Source organism: Chelonoidis abingdonii, chromosome 13 (assembly GCF_003597395.2).
Source record: "Chelonoidis abingdonii isolate Lonesome George chromosome 13, CheloAbing_2.0, whole genome shotgun sequence".
NCBI classification, from domain to species: domain Eukaryota; kingdom Metazoa; phylum Chordata; order Testudines; family Testudinidae; genus Chelonoidis; species Chelonoidis abingdonii.
This window is the reverse complement of record NC_133781.1, coordinates 4,093,755-4,116,802: the sequence shown is the minus strand read 5'-3', so window position 1 is coordinate 4,116,802 and position 23,048 is coordinate 4,093,755. Positions and strand designations below refer to the sequence as shown.

Below are 23,048 nucleotides of genomic sequence, written 5' to 3'. Positions count from 1 at the left end.
AGTGCTCAGCTCTGAATTTGCACACAATATTCTGAGCTGTTTTGGAAAGCTGGCCACTTCTTTCGGTGTCAAAATAGAAACTGAGCTCCTGGGAAAATTCTGGACTATAGGATTAAAGTTCCCTGATTTATAAAGATGACTTTAAAGGAGCTATAAAATATGGAGCAGTCACTTTAATCAGCAAATGTGTTGATTTTTAGTGGACATAAACAAAGGAAACAATTTGCTCAAACATGATGGGGAAATTTATCAATTGGTCTTTTAAACCCTCTGCTGAGCACACCCTCAATGGATCAGGACAAGTTTCCCTCCAAAAAAAGGCGATGTTGGCACAATTAAGCATGGAGAAACAATAATTGAGAGGATTTTATATCGGTATTTGATAATTACATGGAAAGCCTTAAATCTGAGATGATTTAATAGAAATACTCAATAATTAAACTGACAAGAGTGAAAATCTAAGGGATTTAGATCAATACTTGATTATTTGGAAAGTGAGAAAATTAGAGATGTTTTATAGAATATTTGACAATAAGCAAAGGCAAAAATCTGAAGGGATTTCATAGAAATATTCAATAAAGGGGCAAAATATGGGGTGGAGTATAGATAAATGTTCCATAATTTGAGAGACAGGGGAAACAATGGATTTTACATAAGTGTTTGCTAGAGAGAAAAGTGGCAGAACTGGAGATCAATATTGATTCGGAAAAAAATTAAGAGCGATAGAGATTGTTTTTTCAATATGGAAGAAATAGCAATAAAAAGACAAAGTCTAAAGTTGGAGACTTGGGTGGAATGATTTTTAATGTCCTTTCTTTAAAGGTGCCCTGAAGAGGAGTCTCCATCTCTGGCCATCTTCAAATCCTTCCCGGCTGCCTTCCTGGAGGATGTGTTCGTCAAACACAGGTGACTTGCCTTGGATGACTGGGTAAAATGAACTGGTATGTGATACACAGACAACATGATCTTATGGTCCCTTCTGGATCTATGAAAGAGGAAGAAGACTTGGGCCTGTGCTCTTTTGTGCTTCTCCGGGGCCATGTGGGAGGCCTAAGAACACTGTGGAGTGTTTCCTTCCTAAAAACAAAGACAGTTTGGCTTGTTTTCTTCTTCCCAAACATTCTCTCCCCCTACCACCCCGGTAGCTGGAGGACAGGGTGATTACAACCCCCCAAGTGTGTTGGGAGATTTCTCACACTGCACAGGTGGGGATGTTGAATCAGAAGACAGATATTTTCCGTCCCACTCCTTCCCCCTCGCCCGGCACAGAGGGGCGCTAGGGAAGGGCTCTCCCTGCACAGACCCTGCAGGTGAGCAGCAGCGGCTCAGCCCGGCTTCCAGGCTCACAATGGAGGCTGCAGCAGCTGGTAACAGGTTTAAGCGCGGGCCAGATCTGCACAGGTTCTGCTCTCCCGTGCTTCGCCGTCCCCTTCCTCCCCCCACCAGCACCCAGCAGCTACCGCGCGCAGCTATTCCAGCCCCTTCCTGTGCCCTGTATCAGCAGCCCGGGCTGCGGCGTTTCGGGACCGTGGCTTTCTGCGAGGGCAGGCGGCAGCCCCGGGCTCTGCCGACACCAGCCCCTGAGCCGGAGCCTCCAGGTGAGGGGAGAGACCCGGGGGAAGGGCTGGGGCCGGGCAGGAAAGTGACTCTGCACCACCGGCCCCTCCTCGCCCCAACTCTGCTCCCGGGGGGCGGGGGGTCTGCGAGTCCCAGAGCTGCTGCCTCTGACGCCCGCCCCGCCCCGCTCTGCTCTGCTCTGCTCCCCTCCCCTGGGAGCCTGCAGGAGCCGACCCAGCTCCGGGAGAGCGAACGCCCCGGGCCGGGCCGGGCCGGGCCGGGCAGGGCCATGGACCGAGTGTCTCAGCCTCGAGGGAGAGACTGGCAAGGCCAGCAGGAGCAATAGGGTGAGAGACGTCAGAGGCACCAGCCCTGCGAACCTAGCGAGGTCTGTTCGGGGGTTCGGGTTCCCGGCTGGAAAGGACCTCAAGGAGGAGAAAGTCCTTAACACTCTGACAGTAATAACCTTTCCTGTAGCAGAGCAGCTGGAGATAGATGTCAAGCCACCTGCAGGAAGGGCAAAGCAGAGGCAGCCCCCCCCCATGGGCTAAGAAGCTGTCAGGGAGCTGTACTGCAAAGGGTCTGATATTGCTCCCGAAAAATACTCTAGCAGGCCCGACCCTAACCCAGCACTGAGGTTTATTCATGTTTTCTAAATTTTATTTCTATTTCAGCATAGGGCAGAAATTGTCCCTTTGCAGACAAAGGGGTGACACATACGTCAGTGTCAATAACAACAAAAAAAGGCCAGAAAACAGTATTGCCAGCCCCAGCAGTTGAAAAATCATGACTTGGTCCCCCAAATCAAGAGATTGGCTTACAAATCATGAAGTTGTTATTTTTTTTTGAAAAACTGAAATTCTGCTTCTTTTCTCTTTGCCCTCTGGATTCTGTACCACTTTGTGTTTTTAAGCTTTTCTCTGTAGCCACAATGGCTAGAAACTTGGTTTTCACCAAAATAAATAAATAAATAAGATTCTGACCGGATCACTTGAATCCAGGAGGTGGGGTGGAACTTTAAGAAAAATGTGAGCTATCCCGTGAGTCACAATGTGAGAATTGGCAACTCTGACATAGGCCCTTCTCCTGGAAATACTAAATCCTCAGTGGGTTCAAAGTTAAGCATGTGTATGAGTGATTGCAGACTCCAAGCCTGGTGTATGAAATGTCTTAGGGTAAACTTCCCCTTGAGCAAATGTTAACTCAGCCCTAGACAGAGCAGATGAAAGTCACACCTGAGCCAGGCTGCCTTGATGTGAGCTTGTGGCTCGAGGGAGACATGGAACAGACAGCTGTGTGCATTCCTGCAGAAGAGTGGGTGCTTTAGACACCTAAGGCTCCTACCGGGGGTGTAACACATTCCCTAGATATCTGGCTCCCCAAATAGCCTCCACAAACATGTTCTGATCCATTTGGATCCCCCCTGTCTTCAGTGCAGGAAGGGGCTGGCTTAAAATCATGAATCATGTTCTTAGTAATAAATATTGCACGGCTACTTAATTCACCCTGATCTTGTCTGGTTTCTTTCCCCCTTTGCAGGATTTTAGATTCTCAAAACCCAGTGTGGTCTCCAGATGGAACAAGGGGAACAGCTGTGGGTCCCAAATCTCCACGGTGCTGAGGAAAGGAAGAGTCCAGGACGCTCATGGGCAGGTGAGGAATTGGTTAAACAAACTCTGAAATCTCTGTGGCATTTCCCTGGGGCCTGTCAGCCTGGACTTAAGTCCATTTCCAAACAATGAGTTACATGTAGTTTCAGGCGCTGCCCCCTGCCTATAATCTTGCAGCCAGCTTTTGTGGTTGTACAACCTTGTATTTCCATTTTTAAACCAGAAGGCTCTTCTCTTCCCCATAACTGTTCGGCAGTTTCTCCCCTGTTGTTTGTAGGCATCTAACACTACAGGAGAGATAGTGAAACTTCCATGCCAAGTGCTGGCACTAGCACAAACCAGACTGGGGTGAAATAGAAAAAGCTTTCTAAACCCTTTATTGACACTGACATTAGGTGTCACCTGCAGCAGGTGAGAGATTTTCAGACAGGAGTGTTATTTTTAAGTTGACACTGTCCATTTAACTATCTGATCTCTGAGGGCACTAATCTCCCATTCCTCTCTCACTGCAAGTTTGCTTTTTCCAAAATACTGTGCAAGTAAATGTAGCTGGAGCATCCGTTTGTTAGTTTAACTTTATTGGAGTTAAAACATCTGATTGTTTTAGTCTGGAAACCCAGAGCCCTCCTTACAATTTTAGTTACACTCACTCATTGTCTTGTGTCTATGTGAGCCTGTTAGCTCCAAAATTAGAGGCACCCCGTAATGGCCTGCCTACCCCAATAATTCTGTTAATTTATTTGTTTTGGTAGGTAAAAGGGGATGGCCTACCCTAGAGCATTGCCAGGGTTTTACCAAGGGATTTCTCTCCAAACTTTGGAGGACTCCCCAGAACAGATTAGCTCTGTTGACCCTTGGAAGGAGACAGATACAGGCTTCCTCTCAAAGGATTGACACTCAGGTAGTATTCTTTGAAGACAAAAATATTCTTTATTTAGCACAATATTCCTTAATACAAATTTGTTAAAAGAATAAAGAATCCATAAATTTTCTTAACAAGGCATAAACTCTGTTAGCATAGATATACATCAGAGTATTCAAAACTGCAATACCATACAACTGAAAATAGCTTCAAGTGGTTATGTTCCACATCTGATGGCCAGACAGCTGGTGTAGAGTTGTGTTGCTCATCCCTGCTGAAAGCAAGTCTGAAATTCCCCAGAGCAGACAGGCTTTAAACTGGACTCTTGAGCTGCTCCTCAGGGCAGGGATCGTGTTTCTGGCTGTGTTTGTGGAGTACTGAGCACAATGGGGCCCCGATTCTGCTTGAGGTCTCTGAGCATGACCTGACTATGAATAATAACAACTCTATTGCCAACATCTCCTCCCCTCCCCGAGCCTGCGGCTTTGTCTGCATTAGAAACTTAAATGGTTTGTAATTAGGCTGGTTGTATTGAAATGACGCAAAGTGTCGGGACCAGCCCTGCTGAGTCGGTTTGGGAACACTTGCACTGCCTCAGTTCAGCTGCCATGTCCCTGAGGTTCCTGGCCTTCTGGCCATTTCAAATGCCATCCTGGGCCCGTTACATCCATTCAGAAAGCTGATACAAAGATCATCTTCCTGGCTTGTGCTGTCAGCATGGTAACTCCCCTCGACCCCCCCCCCCCACATCCTCCTGGGGCCTCCCTTCAATGCATCAAATGTAAATGACTTGTGTCACTTTTAAGGCCTTTCACAGGCTCGCCCTGCCCTACCCACCATCTGCTCTGCCAGCTATATCAGCCACGTTGCCCATCTGCACTGCCCTCAAGTTTCCTGCCCCCACCCACTCCCGCTGTCCTCTGAGCATGAGAGGAGCTCACTGTAAACTACACAAAGCCACTCCATTGTCCCCCTTAAAACTGACCTCTGCCATGGTAAGCGCTTCAGGGCAAGGGACTGTGTGTGTGTGTGTTTGTACATGGTGCCTAGCTTTATGTGTGTGCGTGTACACATAGTGCCTAGCTCTGTGTATGGGTATATGCAGTGCCTGGCTGTGTGCGTGTGTGTACACGGTGCCTAGCTGCGTGTAGGTGAGCGTGCCTAGCACAGTAGGGCCCTGTACACATAATTAATACTATTTAGAGGGTAATTTTCTCCAGCATGCACAAAGCCTGGGGATTTTAGTGCTTCCTTTCATTATTGTTTCCAGTTATGGTTTCTATTGTGGGTGCTGAACCTGACTTGCTCGGTTCATTCATTCCCCAAAATGCAGTTTCTTGAAATCTCACTCCCCTGCCCTGCTGCATCCTCTGACAAAACCCTCTCACTATCACAGTGCTGAGGCCTGCACTTGTGCTCATGGGCCCCAAGATTCCCTCTGCTCCTCACACTCTCACTGGGCTCAGCTCTGGCAGTGAGAAGCAGATCCATGCAGCTCCGTCCCGGGTTAGGTCTCGTCTTTCTGAGATCCAGACATGCTGTCTGCAGGGCCGATACAAAGATATTTTGCACCCTAGGCGAAAATTCCACCTTGTGTCTCCTCCCCCCACCCCCTCCGGAGCATCACTTATTATAAACTTTCAAAAATGAATACTGCATAATGTGGCATCGTTCATTAGAATTAATACATAATCACCTTGAAAATTTATTAATTTCATTATGTATTTAATGATAATGAATGAATAACCTGACAGGGTGTGGGGCTGGCTGGCTTTGGGCACGGGGTTGCGGCAGGGGTTGGATGGAGACAGGGGGTGTGGGGCTAGCTGACTTTGGGCAGGGGGTGCGCTGCAGGGATTAGATGGAGATGGGGTGTGGGGCTAGCTGGCTTCAGGCCGGGGGAGTGCAGCAGGGCCTGGCTGGAGACGGGGTTTGGAGCTAGCTGGCTTCGGGCGGAGGGTGCGGCAGGAGCTGGCTGGAGACAGGGTGTGGGGCTGGCTGGCTTTGAGCAGGGGAGTGCGGCAGGGATTGGTTAGAGATGAGAGTGTGGACCTGGCTGGCTTTGGGCAGGGCAGGGGATGCGGAGCTGGTTGGAGACGGGGTGTGGGGTTGGCTGGAGACAGGCTGTAGGACTGGCTGCGGGCAGGGCAGGGGGTGCAGCAGGGGCTGACTGCGGGCAGGGTGGCAGGTACTAGGGCTGTCCCTAGATATTCTGGGGCCCTACGCAGCCCCCAGGTGTGGGGGGGTGCCCCAGGCCTCTGTGGGGGGAGCAGGGGGTGGCAAGGCCTCCTCAGGGGGGTGGGGCTGGCTTGGAGGGTAGGGGGGAACCACCCCCCAGCACTCCCCGGTGGTGCGGCTGGGGCCGGGTCTCTGCACTTTCCCCTGGTGATGAGTGCAGGCCCGGCCCTGCTGCAGAGCTTAGGGGAGTGGGGGCAGGGCAGGGCTGAGTTGAGGAGGGGGCCCTGGGCAGAGCCAGAGCAGCAGCGGGGAGCAGCACAGCACCCCCAGTGGCCAGAGGAGGAATGACATCACTTTCTGGCCAGCCGGAGCTGATCAAAGCCGCAGCGCCCCCTCACACATCGGCAGGAAGAGGGTTACATGTTTAACCGGCACTGGGTGAGCATCCCAGACATTTTGGGCACTGCTTTTTGGCGCCCTCAAATCTTGGCACCCTAGGCGGCTGCCTAGTTTGCCTAGTGGTTGCACCGGCCTTGGCTGTCTGTGTATTTGAGGGACTCCTTTGATGATGTGTGTCTGGCTGTGTGTTCTGAGCAGAGATGTGGGAGTCCAGTTCCCCATTAGCAGAGTAGCTGGACTTTGAGACCCTGGAGAGCCAGCAGAAGTATTTCACTGCTTTGAAATGGGTTGGGGTTAAAACCTGGGAACATTCTCTGTGATAAATATCCCACAAAGATGTAATTCACCCTGGTTTTGGAAAAGCAATGTGGTCTCCCATCTGGAATGAGGAGAAGAGTTACGGTGTCTGATCTCCAGGGCAAGGGAGACCTGCACAGGTGAGGAATCAGTTAAACCCGCTTTCGGGAAAACAGGAAATGAAGAAAAATCAGGTTCCCTTGAAGGGCTCATGAGCTCCAGGGTGGTCAGGATTGTCCCCAGCCAGTGTCATAACCTCATGGCAGATGTCACTCATGGCTTCCTGCCCCCTGATTCACACCTGGCAACAGCTACATTTCCCCAGAGTGTTTGGATGATGTGTAGGTTCAATTTGCCCCCTCCTCTCAGGAAGGAGTGGGAGGGGAATTCAGCTCCTGGTGTACTGATCTCCTTGGCAGTTACTTTGGTTTGTTCCCCCGGCACAGGGAATGACTCCTGTCTGGATTCTGTCTCTGTCCCAGCAGGTGATGGGACGGTGAGTGAGAGTGAGGAGGAGAACCCTGAGCAGGAAGGTCCTGAGCAAGTGGAACTGCATGAGGCGGGACCAGGGAGATCTGATGGGGATGTTTCCCTTGAGCTGGGTGAAGCCTGTGGGAGTCAGGGCAGGTCAGAGAAGGAGCAGGAAAGCCTCCCAGAAGAGAGACAGGAGAATTCCAGCCACATTTTGGGACATTTGGGGAGACACAATGACTCTACAATCCACAGGGGACTCTGCCTCAGGCAGAAACCCAACACATGTGAGGACTGTGGGAAAAGCTTCAGCCTGAGGTCAAATCTGATCACCCATCAGAGACTGCACCTGGGGGAGAGACCCTACCAGTGTCCCGAGTGCGGGCGCTGCTTCAGCCAGAGCTCACATCTCATCACACACCAGCGTCTGCACACGGGAGAGCGGCCCTACCGGTGCCGGGACTGTGGGAAGAGCTTCAATGTGAACTCGGACCTGATTAAACACCAGCGAACGCACACGGGCGAGAGGCCCTACCCCTGCACCGAGTGTGGGCGGCGATTCAGCAGCAGCTCCAACCTCACGAGGCACCAGCGGCTGCACACAGGCGAGAGACCCTATCGGTGCGAGGCCTGTGGAGAAAGCTTCCGGGACTGCTCATCCCTCACGATCCATCAGAGGGCGCACACAGGAGAGAGGCCCTATGTCTGCCCCGACTGTGGGAAAGGCTTCACTGACAGCTCCCTCCTCATCAAGCATCAGAGGACGCACCAGACAGAGAAGTGCTTTAACTGCCCCGACTGCGGGAAAAGCTTCTCCACAAGCACATACCTGGCCAGGCACCAGAGAACCCACTTGGCTGAGAAGCCCTATCGGTGCGACGAGTGTGGCAGGGGATACAGCCAGTTCGCTCACCTGACTACCCACCAGAGAGTGCACACGGGAGAGAGGCCCTACATCTGCCCCGAATGTGGGAAAAGCTTCACCACCAGCTCTGCCCTGACCAAGCACAAGAGAATCCACACGGGAGAGAGACCCTACGTCTGCCCCGACTGTGGGAAAAGCTTCACTCAGAGCTCAAATGTTATCACCCATTGGAGACTCCAGCATGGGAAATCCCTGTGAGACCCTTGGCATGGCCACCACGGGAACAACAGCTCTGCCCATCCCCAACCCCAGCCTCGGAAATCCCTGTGAGAGCCCAGGACGGCCACAGGAACAGCAGCTCTGCCCATGCCCCAGCCGGGAAAATCCCTGTGAGACCCCTGGCACTGACACCATAGGAACAGCAGCTCTGCCCATCCTCCACCCCTCCCCAGCCTGGAAAATCCCTGTGAGACCCCTGGCACTGACGCCATAGGAACAGCAGCTCTGCCCATCCTCCACCCCTCCAGCCTGGAAAATCCCTGTGAGACCCCCCCCCCCTCCCCCGGCACAGCCGTCACAGGAACAGCAGCCATGCCCATCTCCCACCCCCAGCATGGTCATCCATGGGAACAGCAGCTCTGCCTGCAGATTCCCACCCATGGCACCAGCCTTTTGCCTGCCCTTTCATGGCATAGCAAGCAGCAGCAGCCAATGACCCCTAGGCTTTGTGGGTTTGGCTTTCCTTAGTGCTGTTGAGACTCTCTGCCTCCTGCTGATCTGGTGCAAGGGAGAGAGAAGAAACCTACTACTGGTGCCAGATCCTTAGAGTGAAGTCTTCCCATTTCCATCCCCATTGCACCTACCCAGTGCATTAGGGCTGGGGTCATACAAACCCCCTCCCCTCCAGCACGGTTGTTGGTTTCCTGCTGGGTCTGGTCAGTGCCTGTCATATGTTCATAAAAGTTTCATTCCTTAAACTCACGTGTTTTCTTGAAGAGCAGCTGTAGTGCTGGTGTCAGCAGACTAGCTGGGGCCTGTGGAGGACATGGACAGTGGGTGGGGATCAGTGGGGGAAGGAAGCAGGGTGCCATTAGAGTGGAAGTTCTGATCCATAATGATCAGAGCTCAGAATAATGCCAGCTGATTTCCACAAAGATTATTTGAATTTGTGCCTGGGTTTTCTTTGTCCCTGTTCATGCCTGTTTGTGATCATTTGCTCTCAAGCAATTGTGCTTTACTGGCTCTGGTGTTTGTGGAAATGAATTTCCAAGTTGCCCATGTGAGTAATCTGTTAAACCAGCTTTTAAATCCAAAATCATCCAGCCAAGAACAAACACTGCCATGTGATTTACATGGCCCAGTACAACTAAGGAACACACTTGATAGTTCAGCTATGGAGTATTTGCAATTAAACCAGAGTGGGAAACAATTTGAAAGGATACTCATCCAACAACCAGTACATCTGAGGGAATCATGATCTATTTGCAGATCTACATTGCAGGCAAATATGCTCAATTCCTGGAAGAAATTCATCATTATGAGCAAATTGTTCATCTCTTCAGTATGAGCTAATTGTTCATCTTTAGCAATGAGATGCAGAGATAATGAATCCCAAACAACTTATCCTGTATTACACATAATGCCTGATCTCGGCTCATTTCACTTTCAAGCAAGGAAGTGATGGGGTTTCAGTGCTATTGAACAATTCTCATTGATCACAAGGATTTGAGTCTACTGGGTGATTGGGCAGCATGGAGGCAGGTGAAGTTCAGCACAGAGAGGAACAAAGTGAAGCATGTTGGAAAGAACACTTTGTGTTAGGCAGACATGCTGAAACGAACTGTAACCACAAAGGAAAAAGGCCAAGGGGTCATTCTGGGCAGCGTACTGTAAATATCCTCTCAAGGCACAGAGATGGTTTAACACAATCTAGAGGATGAGTTGAGGGATAGCTCAGTGGTTTGAGCATTGGCCTGCTAAACCCAGGGTTGTGAGTTCAATCCTTGAGGGGGCCATTTAGGGATTGGGCATCTCTTGAGGTCCCTTCCAACCCAAATAATCTATGATTAATAAGTATGTAAATAGGGTTTGAATGAGCTCTCCCCTGCAGGGGCAGCTCTAGGCATTTTGCAGCCCCAAGCACAGCAGGCAGGCTGCCTTCAGCAATTTGCCTGTGGGAGGTCTGGTCCTGCAGATTCAGAGGCAGCCTGCGGGAGGTCCACCAAAGCCATGGGACCAGCAGACCCTCCGCAGGCATGCCACCAATGGCAGCCTGCCTGTTACCCTCACGGTGACCACTTGGTGTGCTGGTGTCCGGAGCCTCCCCTGCTAATCTAGAACTGAGATGCAGGGAAAAGACTTCAGGAGCAGGCTTTATTTACACTGATGCCTAATCTGCCTAGGTGCACAGCAGATGGAGCTGCTTTGCCAAAGTGATCAGTTCTGGCTGGTTTTGAGTTACAAATCTCTGTATTTGAAAGCAGGGGCAATGAAATTTTGTTGTCCTGATTGGACAAGTAAAGGGCAGCAGAACTGTGCTTAGCCTGCCCTGATTGAAAGGGTCACCCTAAACTGAACCTCGCTTGCTAAGCAGGGGCTAGAGATGTCAAATCCCTATGAAGGGGGGAGGTTTGTATGTGATGTGAATGCTGATTAAAGAGTTTTAGGCACCATTTGATCCTTCCTCCTGGGTTTAAAACCAGATGATTAGATTCAATTGAGAGTTATCATGTCTGCTCAGCCATTACCACAGCTGAATCCCTGATAGCCAGTCTAGGGGCTGTGTCTTGGACCTGATGAAGGGAGAGTGGTGAAATGAAGGACAATGCAGAAGTTGGACTGTCAGTGAGGTTCCCTCTGACCTACTGAAATCACCTGACTTAAGTGGTGGAACCTCAGAACATGGCATCACAGAAGTGGTGGTGAACATGCAACAGCAGCAGCAAGTGACCAGAGGCTGTGGCAAGCAGCCATTTGCAGAGGTGCATAGCAACTGTAGAGACATAGCTCATTGCTCCCTACACTTTCTGTGGGCAAGGAGGTGAACCTTTATGAATGTACCTCAGAATTCTGGGTCTTCGCTGACCGAGGACAGCAACTGTGATTGAGGTGCAGCAGTGGGAGAGATGAGTGACATATGTGTGTTAAAGGGACATTCATTCATTGGCCTCTCCCACTGCAATGTGGGAAATTGAGGCAAAAGATACTGCCCAACACACTGCAGTCACATGCTTGGAACGTGGTTATGGTGTTTTCCCAACTTAATGCTTGGTTCCTTTTCCCTTCTAATAAAAGTTCTCTTTTGTTATACATGGACTCAGTGCTTGCACGTGGGGCAGTACTACCTCTTAGAAGCACCCAGAGGTGGTGTTCAGTTTTCCCAGACTCCTGGCTGGAGGCTGTAGCCGGTTCTGTTTTGTATTGTTTAAGAGAGACCCCAAGATATTGAATCCAGCCCTTGTTGCTGTTGTCACTGCCTGTCAAGAGAAGGGTTCCATTAGCCCAGATAATGTGACTGCAGATGATGGTTATGTCAGTCAGTAGTGTTGTATGGTGCACTCACATCTCCAGTGTAGTGTTCAGTGCCAAGAGGCCAGTACAGGAATTCACGGTCCATTTCCATAAATTTTTAAAATCTTGAATTTCACAGTTTGATATTTAAATCTTAAATTTCATAGTGGTGTAATAAAACATATGTATTTTAAAATGGCAGAATATAAACATGTAAAGCTCTTAAGACTCAAAGTTTCTCAAAGTGGGGGTCTTGACACAAAAGGAGGTCACAAAGCTATTGTAGGGGGTTCACAGTATTGCCATCCTTCTGCGCTTCCATCAGAGCTGGGTGACCTGAGAGCAGTGGCTGCTGGCTGGGTGCCCAGCTCTGAAGATAGCATCAATGCCAGCAGCAGCACAAAAGTACGGGTGGCAATAATGTGACTTCCCACTACAATAACCTTGCAACCCTCTTTTGGATCGGGACCCCCAGTTTGAGAAATGCTGTGTATTTTTATATACTTTTACCCTATAGTATAGAGTAAAAGTATGCAAAAAGACCAGATATCATGAGGGAGACCAGATTTCATGGTCTGTGACGTGTCTTTTCATGGCCATGAATTTGGTAGGACCCTGCACATGAGGTATATAGTTGTTCCTGGGGCTGTCCATCATTTCTCTGTGTTGAGCCGTGCATCCTTATCACCGCATTTCATTCCCCGTTCAGAGAAATGGGAGTGTGGATCCTCAGTATTACAGAGCTTGCCTCCCTGTGTGTCTGATGTCAGCTGAGATCATCTGAACTGCCCTCACACATCTAAACGAAAGAACCCCTGACTCCTACTGGCAGAGCCCCTCAGCCCTGCTCTCTAACCAGGCAGATTGCCAAGGGACCCACATTCCCCACCCCCACCCCTTCCACTCACCACAAGCCATGAAGGGCGACCCAGAGAAAGTGGCAGTAAAAGTGAAGAGATAGGACTGGCTAGTCACACTGCACAATGAGATCTTGCCCACCCCACAGTCCAGGAAAATCCCACCCCCAAGCTGAGTTGGTGGGAAGGAGCCAGGAGGCGGCAGAAATCTCCCTTCAGCCAGAACCCATGCTCAGGTGATAGACCCCCTTCCTGCTCACAGGTTCCCTACAAGCCCCAGTCTCCTCTCACTTTTCTCTCCCACCCTCACCTTCCGGTAACAGCACCTGCTGAAGAACCCCCCAGCACCCAGGTCATTGCCATCAGGATTAACTCGTTCTGGATTGTTGGGCCTGTCCTCCCACGTGTCCCAGAGCCTGGTATGTCTCCGATTCACAGACAGGATGAGCCGTATCTGGATCCAGAGTCACATGCACTGGGGAAGAAAGTTGCAGGGTCAGTGTGAGAGGCGAGATCAGTCAATGAACTAAAGGGTATTAACCTGTCTCCCCATTAGTCACTCTTTAATCTCTATGTCAGGCTGTCTGGCATGGCTCACAGCTGTGAGTGCCTGCCTCAGGGCTAGGGTGACCAGATGTCTCAAATTTATAGGGACAGTTCTGATTTTTGGGTCTTTTTCTTATATAGGCTCCTATTACTCCCCACCCCTGTCTTGATTTTTCACATTTGCTGTCTGGTCACCCTACTCAGGGCAGACTGTCAGAAACAGGACAGACCCCTAAACTGATGGTTTGTTCTGTAATTAGATTTCACCAAGCCAGTAACAAATGTGAACTCCTGGATCACTGTATCAGTCTTGCCACGGAGTCACGGATAGTCCCGTTAGACTTGCCAGCCTATTTTGCCACCCAAACTGGACTTAGTGATAAATGGACACTTACACCAAAAATCACACAGCACTCAGGTTGCTCCCAGACCCCAACCACTTACCCCAGGTCAACTGGTATCCTAGATCAGAGGTTCTCAGTCTGTAAGCTCCATTCAGGTGGTCCGCAGATAGTTCCTTCCATTCCCTGGGTGGCCGCACATGAGAGAATGAAGGGCCACCCACCTAATTACTAGAGCCGCGCAGGCATGGCTCCACTAAATTAGGTGCCTGGACTCTGGAGAAGACGCATATGTAAGGTGAAGTGGTGGCCTTGGGGGGAATAAGGGGTAGGTGGGAGGAGGCAGTGGGGTGAGAAGAGGGGGTGAGGGGAAATTTGTGACATGCAGGACTGCAGCAGCCAGGGAAAGAGGCGACCTTCCCCAGCTCCAGGGCTGCAGCTGCTGGTAAGAGATGGCCCTCCTTCCCAACCTCTGCTCTGTGGCTGCTGTGGCAGGGGAGAGACCCCTCCTCCTTCCCAGCCCCAGCTCGGGGGCTGCTGCCTGTGGAGGAGAGAGGGAGAGACCACCCTCCTTCCCAGCCCCAGCTCAGTGGCTGCCATGGCAGAGGGGAGAGGGCACATTCATCACATTAGAAAGGTAAGACTACTGATATTAAAATGAGTTGTGAGCTTTTATTTGTAGAACAAAAAACAATAAGTTTTTTAATATAGTGCTTTTATCCAAAGCATCTTACAATAGTTAGCTAACGGTACAAACAACATTTGGAAAGATCATTAAGTGGTTCGCTGAGACCCTCAGCAATTTTCAAGTGGTCTGTGGAATAAAAAGTTAGAGAGCCACTGCCCTAGATCTTACATCAAGGACAACACCTGTAGCCGGTCCTGTAATAAACTATCTAAAGCTTTATTAACTATGTCATGGTATAATTCCCCACTCTGAACCTTAGCGTCCAAAAGATGGGGTACCAGCATGAATTCCTCTAAGCTTAATTACCAGCTTAGAACCTGTTGCGCTGCCACCAACCAGGAATTTCAGTGCCTGGTACACTCTGGTCCCCCCAAAACCTTGCCCGAGGACGCAACGAAACAAACCCCAGACCCTTCTGGATCTATAACACAAGGAAAGTAACCCTTACCCTCACCATTGCCTGTCTCCCAGGCTCCCTCTCCTGCGGTTATACCCGTGGAAGATCACTGTGATTCCAAACTCTTGAATTTAAAACAGAGAGGGAAATCACCTTCCCCTCCTTCTCTCTTCCCCTCCACGACTCTCCCTAGAGGACGAGAAGACGTTATTTAATTTCTAACACAGAGAGAATATAACCTCCTCCTCTCCTCTCCTCCTCTTCTCCACAATCACTGGTGAATCCAGACCCATCCCTGGTCTCACCGAATAAAAAACACAAACAAACAATCAGGTTCTTAACAGAAAACTTTTAATTAAAGAGAGAAAGCAAACAGTAAAAATTATCTTGTAAATTTAAAATGGAATAGGTACATCGGGTCTTTCAGAAGCTATAGACACTTGGCAGTAACTCCTACATGGCCGCCTAAATATCCACAGTTACATAATTAAAAATCCGTTCAGCAAAATACACATTTTGAACTCCTCCCAAGCCAAATAGCCACTTTTGCAAATAAAGAAAACAAAATAAGCCTAAACTCGCCTTATCTACCTCACTCAATCACTCATGTTAGCCCCATCACCCCAATTGGGGTAGGGCCTCCAACAACCAGATCTCCGAAGTCCTCTTATCCTGGGCCATTTTGCTCTACTGGTTCAGGTATAGCCATTTTTTGCTATCAGCCTGAAGGTCCGTCGCCAGGTATTTCTTGGACCGGCCTCTTTCCGCTTTGCTCTGCTCAACTGCCGCCATCTTTCCTGACTCGTACATGGTCCTCACGTTCCATGTGCCTATGGTAATCCTCCTGGTTGCAAGAAGGGTAATCGGCTTAGTGGCTTCCTCACGGCTTTCACCACCCAGCGTCAAGCATCTTCGAGTTGAAGACCCTTCTTTTTCCAGGGTAAAAGTCTCTGTTGTCTCTATTGTTGGCGTTTCTGTAGCAGGTTGATTTTTTACGGGGGTGGAGTTGCTAGCCCCACGCCCAACCCTCTTCCTTTACCCTGACTTGGGACAGGCAGATGGCCCCAAAGGAACTCTCTGGTGGAGTTCCTTATCTACCTAGTACTCACTATTCTGAACTTATAAGAGCCTGTATCGGAGAGACTGGAGAGAAACCTGGTTGCACGTCTGGTCACTCTCAGAACCCAGAGAGAACCACCACCAAAAACTAACAGCACACACAGAAACTTCCCTCCTTCAAGATTTGAAAGTATCCTGTCCCCTGATTGGTCCTCTGGTCAGGTGACAGCCAGACTTACTGAACTTGTTAACCTTTTACAGTCAAAAGAGATATAAAGTACTTCTGTTCTATTAACTCCTACTATCTGTTTATGACAAACTAGGAAAAAGAAATGAGAGTTATGTACAGGTTAAAACAAGCCAAAGATGCACACACACTAACGAGTTATCATCTGTGGTTCCTAAAGGTGACCGAGGTGTGGTAACCTATATGTTCAAACTATCTTTCAGGGTGGACCCAGGTTGACCCTAGGGCTCTCTGATTTTGTTTAGTGTCTCTGGCTCTGTGAAAGTTCAAAGAGCAGAGGTGAAAAAAATTCTGGGGTGACCCTGTTTTATCTTTTACGTTTAGTCTTCCAGCCTATGAGGGGAGTGCCCTTGCACATAACATTTCCAAGGTGTGATAGGGCCATTCACCAATCTTTTGTATTGTGATGTTCCTTAACGGCGCATTTAATCTTGATAGGCCTAAATGGAGGAGTGGGGGGGGGGAACAATTCCTGTGCCTAGGTTCACAAGTTCAGAGCAAACATTTTCAAATTATATAAAGCAAAATTTACCTATTTCCTGATAGCCTGGAATAGTGACATTACAATTGAGATTAATGCAGGCAGCAATTTACAAGCAGTTCATAGCATCTAAACATGAAATACGTTTTTACAAGACTAATACCTATTTTGAACAAAATTAACATACAGATGAACTGGTCTGGTTTCCAGCTATAAGTGTGTCCGTTCTTAGCTAACACCTATGGTCTTAGCCAGAATTGGCACTTGGTTTACCAGCATCACACATTCAATTGTATAAGTTGTGCACAGAACCATCATGCACTTCTTGAGAGAGAAACAATTTCTGGACTGCCCAGGCTGTGTCATAGATGCCTCCTACAGGGGATGCGGAGGAGCAGTGTTTGGGGGAGGGAGGGAGCGAGCAGCAGTGCCAGCTACTCCATACGTCCAGGCCAGTTGCCCCATATGGGTGCAGGAGGAGAGTGCAGGGGTTGGGGTGAAGTTGGCACAGTGTAGAGGTTGGGGCACAGAAGAGGTCGGGGATGCAGGAGGGAGGGCAGGAGTTGAGGGGGCAAAGGTTAGGGGCAAAACATGACAACTAACAAAGAATGGCTGCCTACAAAATTATTTCATTAAAAGAAGATTTCAGCCAGATATGAACATTCCCCTAAAATCCAGGACAGCTCTCTTATCTCCTATGGCTTGCTTTACATCTTAAACTTTTAAAAGGTTTTAAAAAAAACTTTATATGATATGATTAAAAATTGAATGTTAGCAAAAGAACATGATGGTTTCCAACTGAGGGGGGGAAAGGATAGGAGGGGGATGGGAGAGAATGGGCAGGGGGTTGGGGTGAGAATTGGGGCTGTTTCTTCAGATAACTGTGTCAGAGGTTGCAGCCTTATCTCTGAACTTCATGCAGTCACAAAGCTCTGGCTTTTGTCTTTTAAAATTTTTAATTTTTTATTTGTAAAAATCATCAATTGTGGGTTTTACACCGTATCCTAAATTTTACAACTTCTGTTACAATTTACAAGTAAAGCAGTTTTTGTTTGGTTGATTTTTTTAATATTCTGGTCAATTCATTTAGGGAAAATTCTAAAAAGCAAACTTAGAAAGCTCTGACATGTCTTTTTACATTTTTTTAATTGTAAAACCCTTGTTTACATGAGGGTTTTGTATAATATTGCTATTCCCCAGGAACTTATTTCTTTACAATTTATATTCTTGTAAACTATTTGTACAGGATTTTTTCTTACTATGCAAGTCATGTAGATAAAAAATTACTAAAGTCTTTATTTAAGTAGTGTCACACAGATGCATCATCTTTTTAAAATGTAAAAACATCCTTACATTATTTTTAAAATGTCTGATAGTATAGCTTATTCTCACTTTGTTTAATGTCAGTACAGGGTGATTAAAAAATCTTTTGTTACAAAAGTTAAAAAAAGAGGGGGTATGTTTCTTCACTAAAGTTGCTCAATTCTTTAGCAAAAGGGCTTGCTTTGCCACAATTTACAAATGTCAATTTAATTTCATTAGCCCTAAAACAAGAATTTTGGTTATTTTACCTTTAAAAGCTACAAAACTGCTTCCATGCTATCTTTTAAAAGTTCATTTGATAAGACATTTTTAAAAAGTCAAAAGCTTGGCTCTAGTAAAAAGAGTTATCAGCTCTTTTAGTCTTTCCATCTTTAGAGCAGTTTGAGGTTGCTTTGTACCCTGATAAAACTTTCAAAAGCACTATTTCTACAGAATAGCCTTTGTTTAAAAAAAGCAACAACACCACATTACTGAGGTATAAAGTTTCAGTTTCAATATAGGGGGCATGCAGACGGCTGCTCTTTGAAAACTGGTGAGGTAGTATAATCAAGAATTCTAAAAATACATTTCTTTAAGCAAATAGAATAAGGGAAATTGATATAAAGGTTAAACATAATGAGGTTTCATGAATCTTTCTATCATTTTTAAAGACCCAGGCTAAAGACCTTATGTAAAAAGAGGTAATTTAATTTCTGCTCAAAACTAAAAACAAATAAGGATGTCTGCTAAATTTACATACATTTTGTAATTAAAGAAACCTATACACATGCTCCTTTTGCTTGGTCTTTTAAAAGTTTGTTTGTAAAAACTTTACTTGGTTAAACAGCATTTAGATTTTAAAAACATATGGGGAAAAATAGCCTTTTTATCTATGGTAAAAAGCATTAACTGTTTTACATGTTAGTTTTTCTTTTATGTTAGCCTGTGTGTTTTGTATAAAGTGTGTAAACCTGAAGCTTTCTTTACAGATTGCAGGTTTTAGAACAGTTTTCCTTTAGCCAAAATTTTAAAGGCTGGTGTGTATTTGTTAAAACTTTACTTGGTTTAACAGCATTTAAATTTTTTTTTTTTTTTAAAGTTAGGAAAGAAAAAAGGTGTTGGAAGAAACAGCCTTCTTATTGTTGCTAAAAAGTGTTAACTCTTTTACATATGCTACTATTCCTTTTACATTAGCCTGTGTGATTTGTATAAAGTGTGTAAACATAAAGCCTTCTTTGCAATTTTTAGGGCAGCAGCTGTCCTTTAGGCAAAACTAGCAAGCTAGCACTGTTTTTTAAAGGCTGGTGTATTTCTACAAAAACTTGTGCTATGCACAGTGTTTGTCCATTTATTCCTTTGTTGTTTAAAGAGCTGTGTTTTTTAAACAGACCAGTGGTCGATAGCCACACCTCAGTGGTTATGTGGGAACATTCTGATTGGTTCAGGAAAATGAATTCTATGACACAGTTATAGGACAGTTTCTGATTGGCCCAGCCAAGAGGCTGGTTTGCCAGAGACTTGTTGGCATTTGCCTAGAGGTAGCACTGGGGTAGCCATGGGCGACAGGTTTGTATAATTTTTGGTGGTGCCCAAGTGTATCCGTCCCATCTATAGGGTGGACCAGGACAACTGCCCCAGGCCCTGCACTTTGAGGGGCCCCACGCTTCAGGGGGCATAGGGTCCAGGGTGGCCTGGGGGGATTAGCGGGGTGCCTGGTGCCGACAGCAGCAAGCAACCCTGCTCCGCCCTGCCTCTTCCCACTCCACCTCTTCCCCAAAGCCTGTGTGACTAAGTGGAATTGTTCTTAATGTTTCCTCTGAATACTGTGTGGGTGCTTCAGTTTCCCCAATGCATTTCTTAAGTCTCCAGTGTGCATAAATGGCTGACAATCTGTCTCCTAGCAACAAATGGCCAGGGTTCTTCTCCCCTTGCAAGGGGACAGCTAAAGGTGAACAAAGAGATCACCTGGCCCAGGAAAGAGACAAAGGCCAGAAAGGAGGGGCTGGAGAGAATTTCAGTTTGGAGCTGGCTGGGGACGGGAAGTGAGGGCAGATGGGGTTGTCTGGCTCGCTGAGTCCCAGAATGGACCCCGCTGAGGGATCCCATTCTCTGTACCTACAAGCTCTGTTTTAGACTGTGTTCCTGTCATTTAATAAACCTCTGTTTTATTGGCTGGCTGAAAGTCACGTCTGACTGCAAAGTTGGAGGTATGTGCAGGACCCTCTGGCTTCCCCAGGAGCCTGCCTGGGTGGACTAACTGTGGGAAGCACATGGAGGGTCAAATGCTGAATGCTCCAAGGTCAGACCCAGGAAGTGAAGCCGTGTGAGCTTCTGGCCCTGAAGACACTCTGCTCTGAGGGAGAGGAGGCTCCCCAAAGTCCTGACTGGCTTTATGGGGAGCAGTTCCAGAGCATTGCCTGGGGACTCTGTGACACCTTGCCCCTGAGCAATGCCGGGAGCCGGTGAGGTGAAGCGGAGTGGGCTGGGGCCAGGTCACCTGCTGCTGCCAGCACCAGGCCCCCCGCTAACTCTCCAGGCTGCCCTGGACCCCATGACCCCCCTGAAGCACAAGGTAGGGGTAGGCACCACCATGTTGTGCAACAGACAATGAGGGCAGGTGGGTATTATGTCGTTCAATCATTCAACCCATAAAATAGTACACATTTTGCCACACTGGAAACAAAAAAACAGTAACCTAGCTAATAACAACAACAACAACAAATTCAACTCATATAATTAATGAAAAATGTGTGTATACTGTATATGAGAAATGAAAATGAGCTTGCTTTGGGATTTTACAAAGCACTTATATCATTTAAACACATTTGGTACCTTGAGAATGATAACACTTCTTGCAAATCGCATAAATAGGGAACCCATGGTCCCCTTCCCTCACCCCACTGCAAAGGCACAGGGGTTGTTGCTGGCTGCCCTAAGGCTGCAGAAAACCATATGGGCAAAACATGGAAAGAAGAGGATCAATTTATACAGAGGGCTGAAGGGGACTCCCATAGTGCATTAATTAACAATAAATACATCACATAGATAAGAACCTGTAATGACAGACTTTACTTCATGAGTAGCTCCAGAGAAAGAAGACACAGAGGGAGTAATGGTAGGGGCAATCCTAGGGAGACCAAAAGGGCTGGTAGAGGGAGCAGACAGAGAACAATGGTAGAGGCAGAGTCACTGCAGGGTTGATCCACTCTTCTGCCTCTCCCCTGCGGGTGGAAACACTGATCACTATCACTATAAGAGGGAACAATAGAATGGAATGCCCAGAAGAATAAATGACTTGAGGATAATTTCCTGAAAGGACCCTTACCCTTGCAGAGCTTTTCTGGCTTCAATATTTATATTTCTATACAGGGTGGTTTGGCCCACAGAAATAAAAATCTGCACATCTTCCATGTGTTTTTGGAACAATGAAAAAAAAAACAGGTCTAATTCAAGTGACTTAAAATTGCCTATGAAACTGAGTTAACAAAATAAATGAGCTTATGAACGACCAGAAAGTATACTGTACTTCTCAAGTAAAAAAACTATAAATGGACTTCATGGCAAAGAAATTGTAAGTTTTCTTACAGGAAAAGCCAGAAACTGTCGGGAAAGGAAGAGTAGACTGAATTACTTGCCTCAGTGAAAGGAAAAATCCAGAGAATTGCTGGGCCTGTGATGATGATGACCAGGTCTTGCTCACCTGTAGCTCCCCCCCCCCGTGCTGTGGAGGCACAGCCAGGCAGGTCTGCATCTGCAACCAAGCACCCTGCCTCAGGTGCAGTTCCCATTGGCTGTGCTGGCCAATAGACTGGGAGCCTCCTGGCCAATGGAAAGGAATGGGCTGGGCCAGGGGGAGGGGGGCTGAAGGCAAAGGGAGAGATTGTAGGGAGTTTTAGAGCAGGGGAGGCAGTGGGGGAGGAGAGTTGTCTGGCACAAAGGGGGGGGCTCTCTGGAGAGGGGTGACAGGGGCACAGGGGTCATTAGGAGTCTCTCGGAGGGGCAGAGGGTTGTGTGGATCTCTGTGTGGCCGGGGGGAGTGATGGATGGAGCCAACCACAGCCTGGGTCTGCTCTGAGGGGGTGCTGCTATAGTCCCCTCAGGAAGCTCCCTCTGTCCTGTGTATTTTATGCCAGCCTTGGGGTGCCCATTGCTGCTCCTTCCCCCCGCCCACAGCTCCATCTGTCTGTCCCCACAACTCCCCAGCTGTGTCTGTGTGTCCCCACAACCAGGGGCCGGCTCTACCTTTTTTATCGCCCCAAGCAAAAAAACCCCCCCCACACCTTTTTTTTTTTTTTTTGGCTTTTACAAGTGTTTTACACATGTAGGCAGCACTGGAAAGTACTTTTCATTTTTGTCCCCACATTTTAGTCCTATAACCACTGGCACCAACGTGACGTGGAAATTGGCATGAATGGCGCCAATAGGGCAGCACAGTACACATACGTAATCATTAAACATTTACACACATTCCCATTATGAGTGACCGTGTCACACGATGTGACAATATTTTTCATGTCATGCTCCTATCACTCTTATTGCACTACTGTACTTGGCCTTAGGTAAGGCGCTAGTCACTGGGGCGAGAGAGCTCCCCGCAAGCTGGGACACACACTGGACCCAGCCCTGTCTGGTGTTTTCCTAGCACTGAGGCCGCACAGCTGGGAGCCTGAGGGGCATGCAATGGAGAGAGCTCCAGGGCTGGGCTTCGGCCAAGGAAGAGGCTGGCTAGATGGATGCTGCCCACTGCAGGGAAGAGGCAGGAGGACACTCCAGGCCCTGGAGCGCTGTACGGGGCTGTAGAGGGATGCGGAAGCCTCTGGGGCTCCAGCAGGCAGAAGCTCCCTGAATGTCCCAGGGACCGTCCCGCCCGACCCGGCTCTTACCTTGGTGCGGATCTGGCCCAAGGACTCGTCTCCCGCCGCTCCCACCGCCGGGGGTTGGGGCTGCTGCTGGGTCCCAGCCCTGGTTATCCTCGCCTTGGCCCTGGCACGAGTTCAACTCAGCCCAGGCTGCCACTCCCCTCCCCTCCTCAGGCAGGAGGCAGTGCAGTGGGGAGGAGGCAGCAGCAGGGACAAGTCGAGGAGAAACCCGCAGCCAGCGTTGGAGGCGTGGCTCCCCCGCCCGCCATGTTTCTCTGCCACCTCCTGCGCTCCATGGCTGGGGCAGGGCTGTCCTACTGGCTCTTCCTACTGGCTTCCTAGCTGAGGGGGTCGCCCACTCCCCGCAAGGGCCACGCGCGAGGAGACAACACATCCCCATGGCCGGGCTCCCCTGCCCGACCGCACAGCCGGCGCGGCGGCAACTGTTTCAGGAGCAACAGGGCTGTTCAGGCTCCGGCCCAGGACGCGTTGCCTCAGGGTGGGAGCTAGGCGGGCCCCACC

At 48.5% G+C, this 23,048-nt stretch overlaps 1 protein-coding gene and 1 long non-coding RNA gene across 2 annotated transcripts in view; one reads left to right on the top strand and one right to left on the bottom strand.

The window, feature by feature from the left end:
* Positions 1–773: 773 nt before the first annotated feature.
* Positions 774–1,469, bottom strand: LOC116822793 (uncharacterized). The gene is made up of 2 exons (XR_004373247.2): positions 1,348–1,469; positions 774–1,077 (listed from the first exon to the last, which is right to left on the bottom strand). It is a non-coding gene; the product is annotated as an uncharacterized LOC116822793 (long non-coding RNA).
* A 404-nt stretch (positions 1,470–1,873) lies between these two features.
* Positions 1,874–23,048, top strand: part of LOC116827151 (uncharacterized) — a 75,488-nt gene continuing 54,313 nt past the window's right edge. Inside the window, exons 1-3 of the mRNA XM_075072077.1 lie at positions 1,874–2,388; positions 3,097–3,210; positions 7,350–8,496. Of these exons, the coding sequence (XP_074928178.1) occupies positions 3,132–3,210; positions 7,350–8,496 (1,226 nt within the window). The 5' untranslated portion in view covers positions 1,874–2,388; positions 3,097–3,131. The remainder of the gene's footprint in view (positions 2,389–3,096; positions 3,211–7,349; positions 8,497–23,048) is intronic.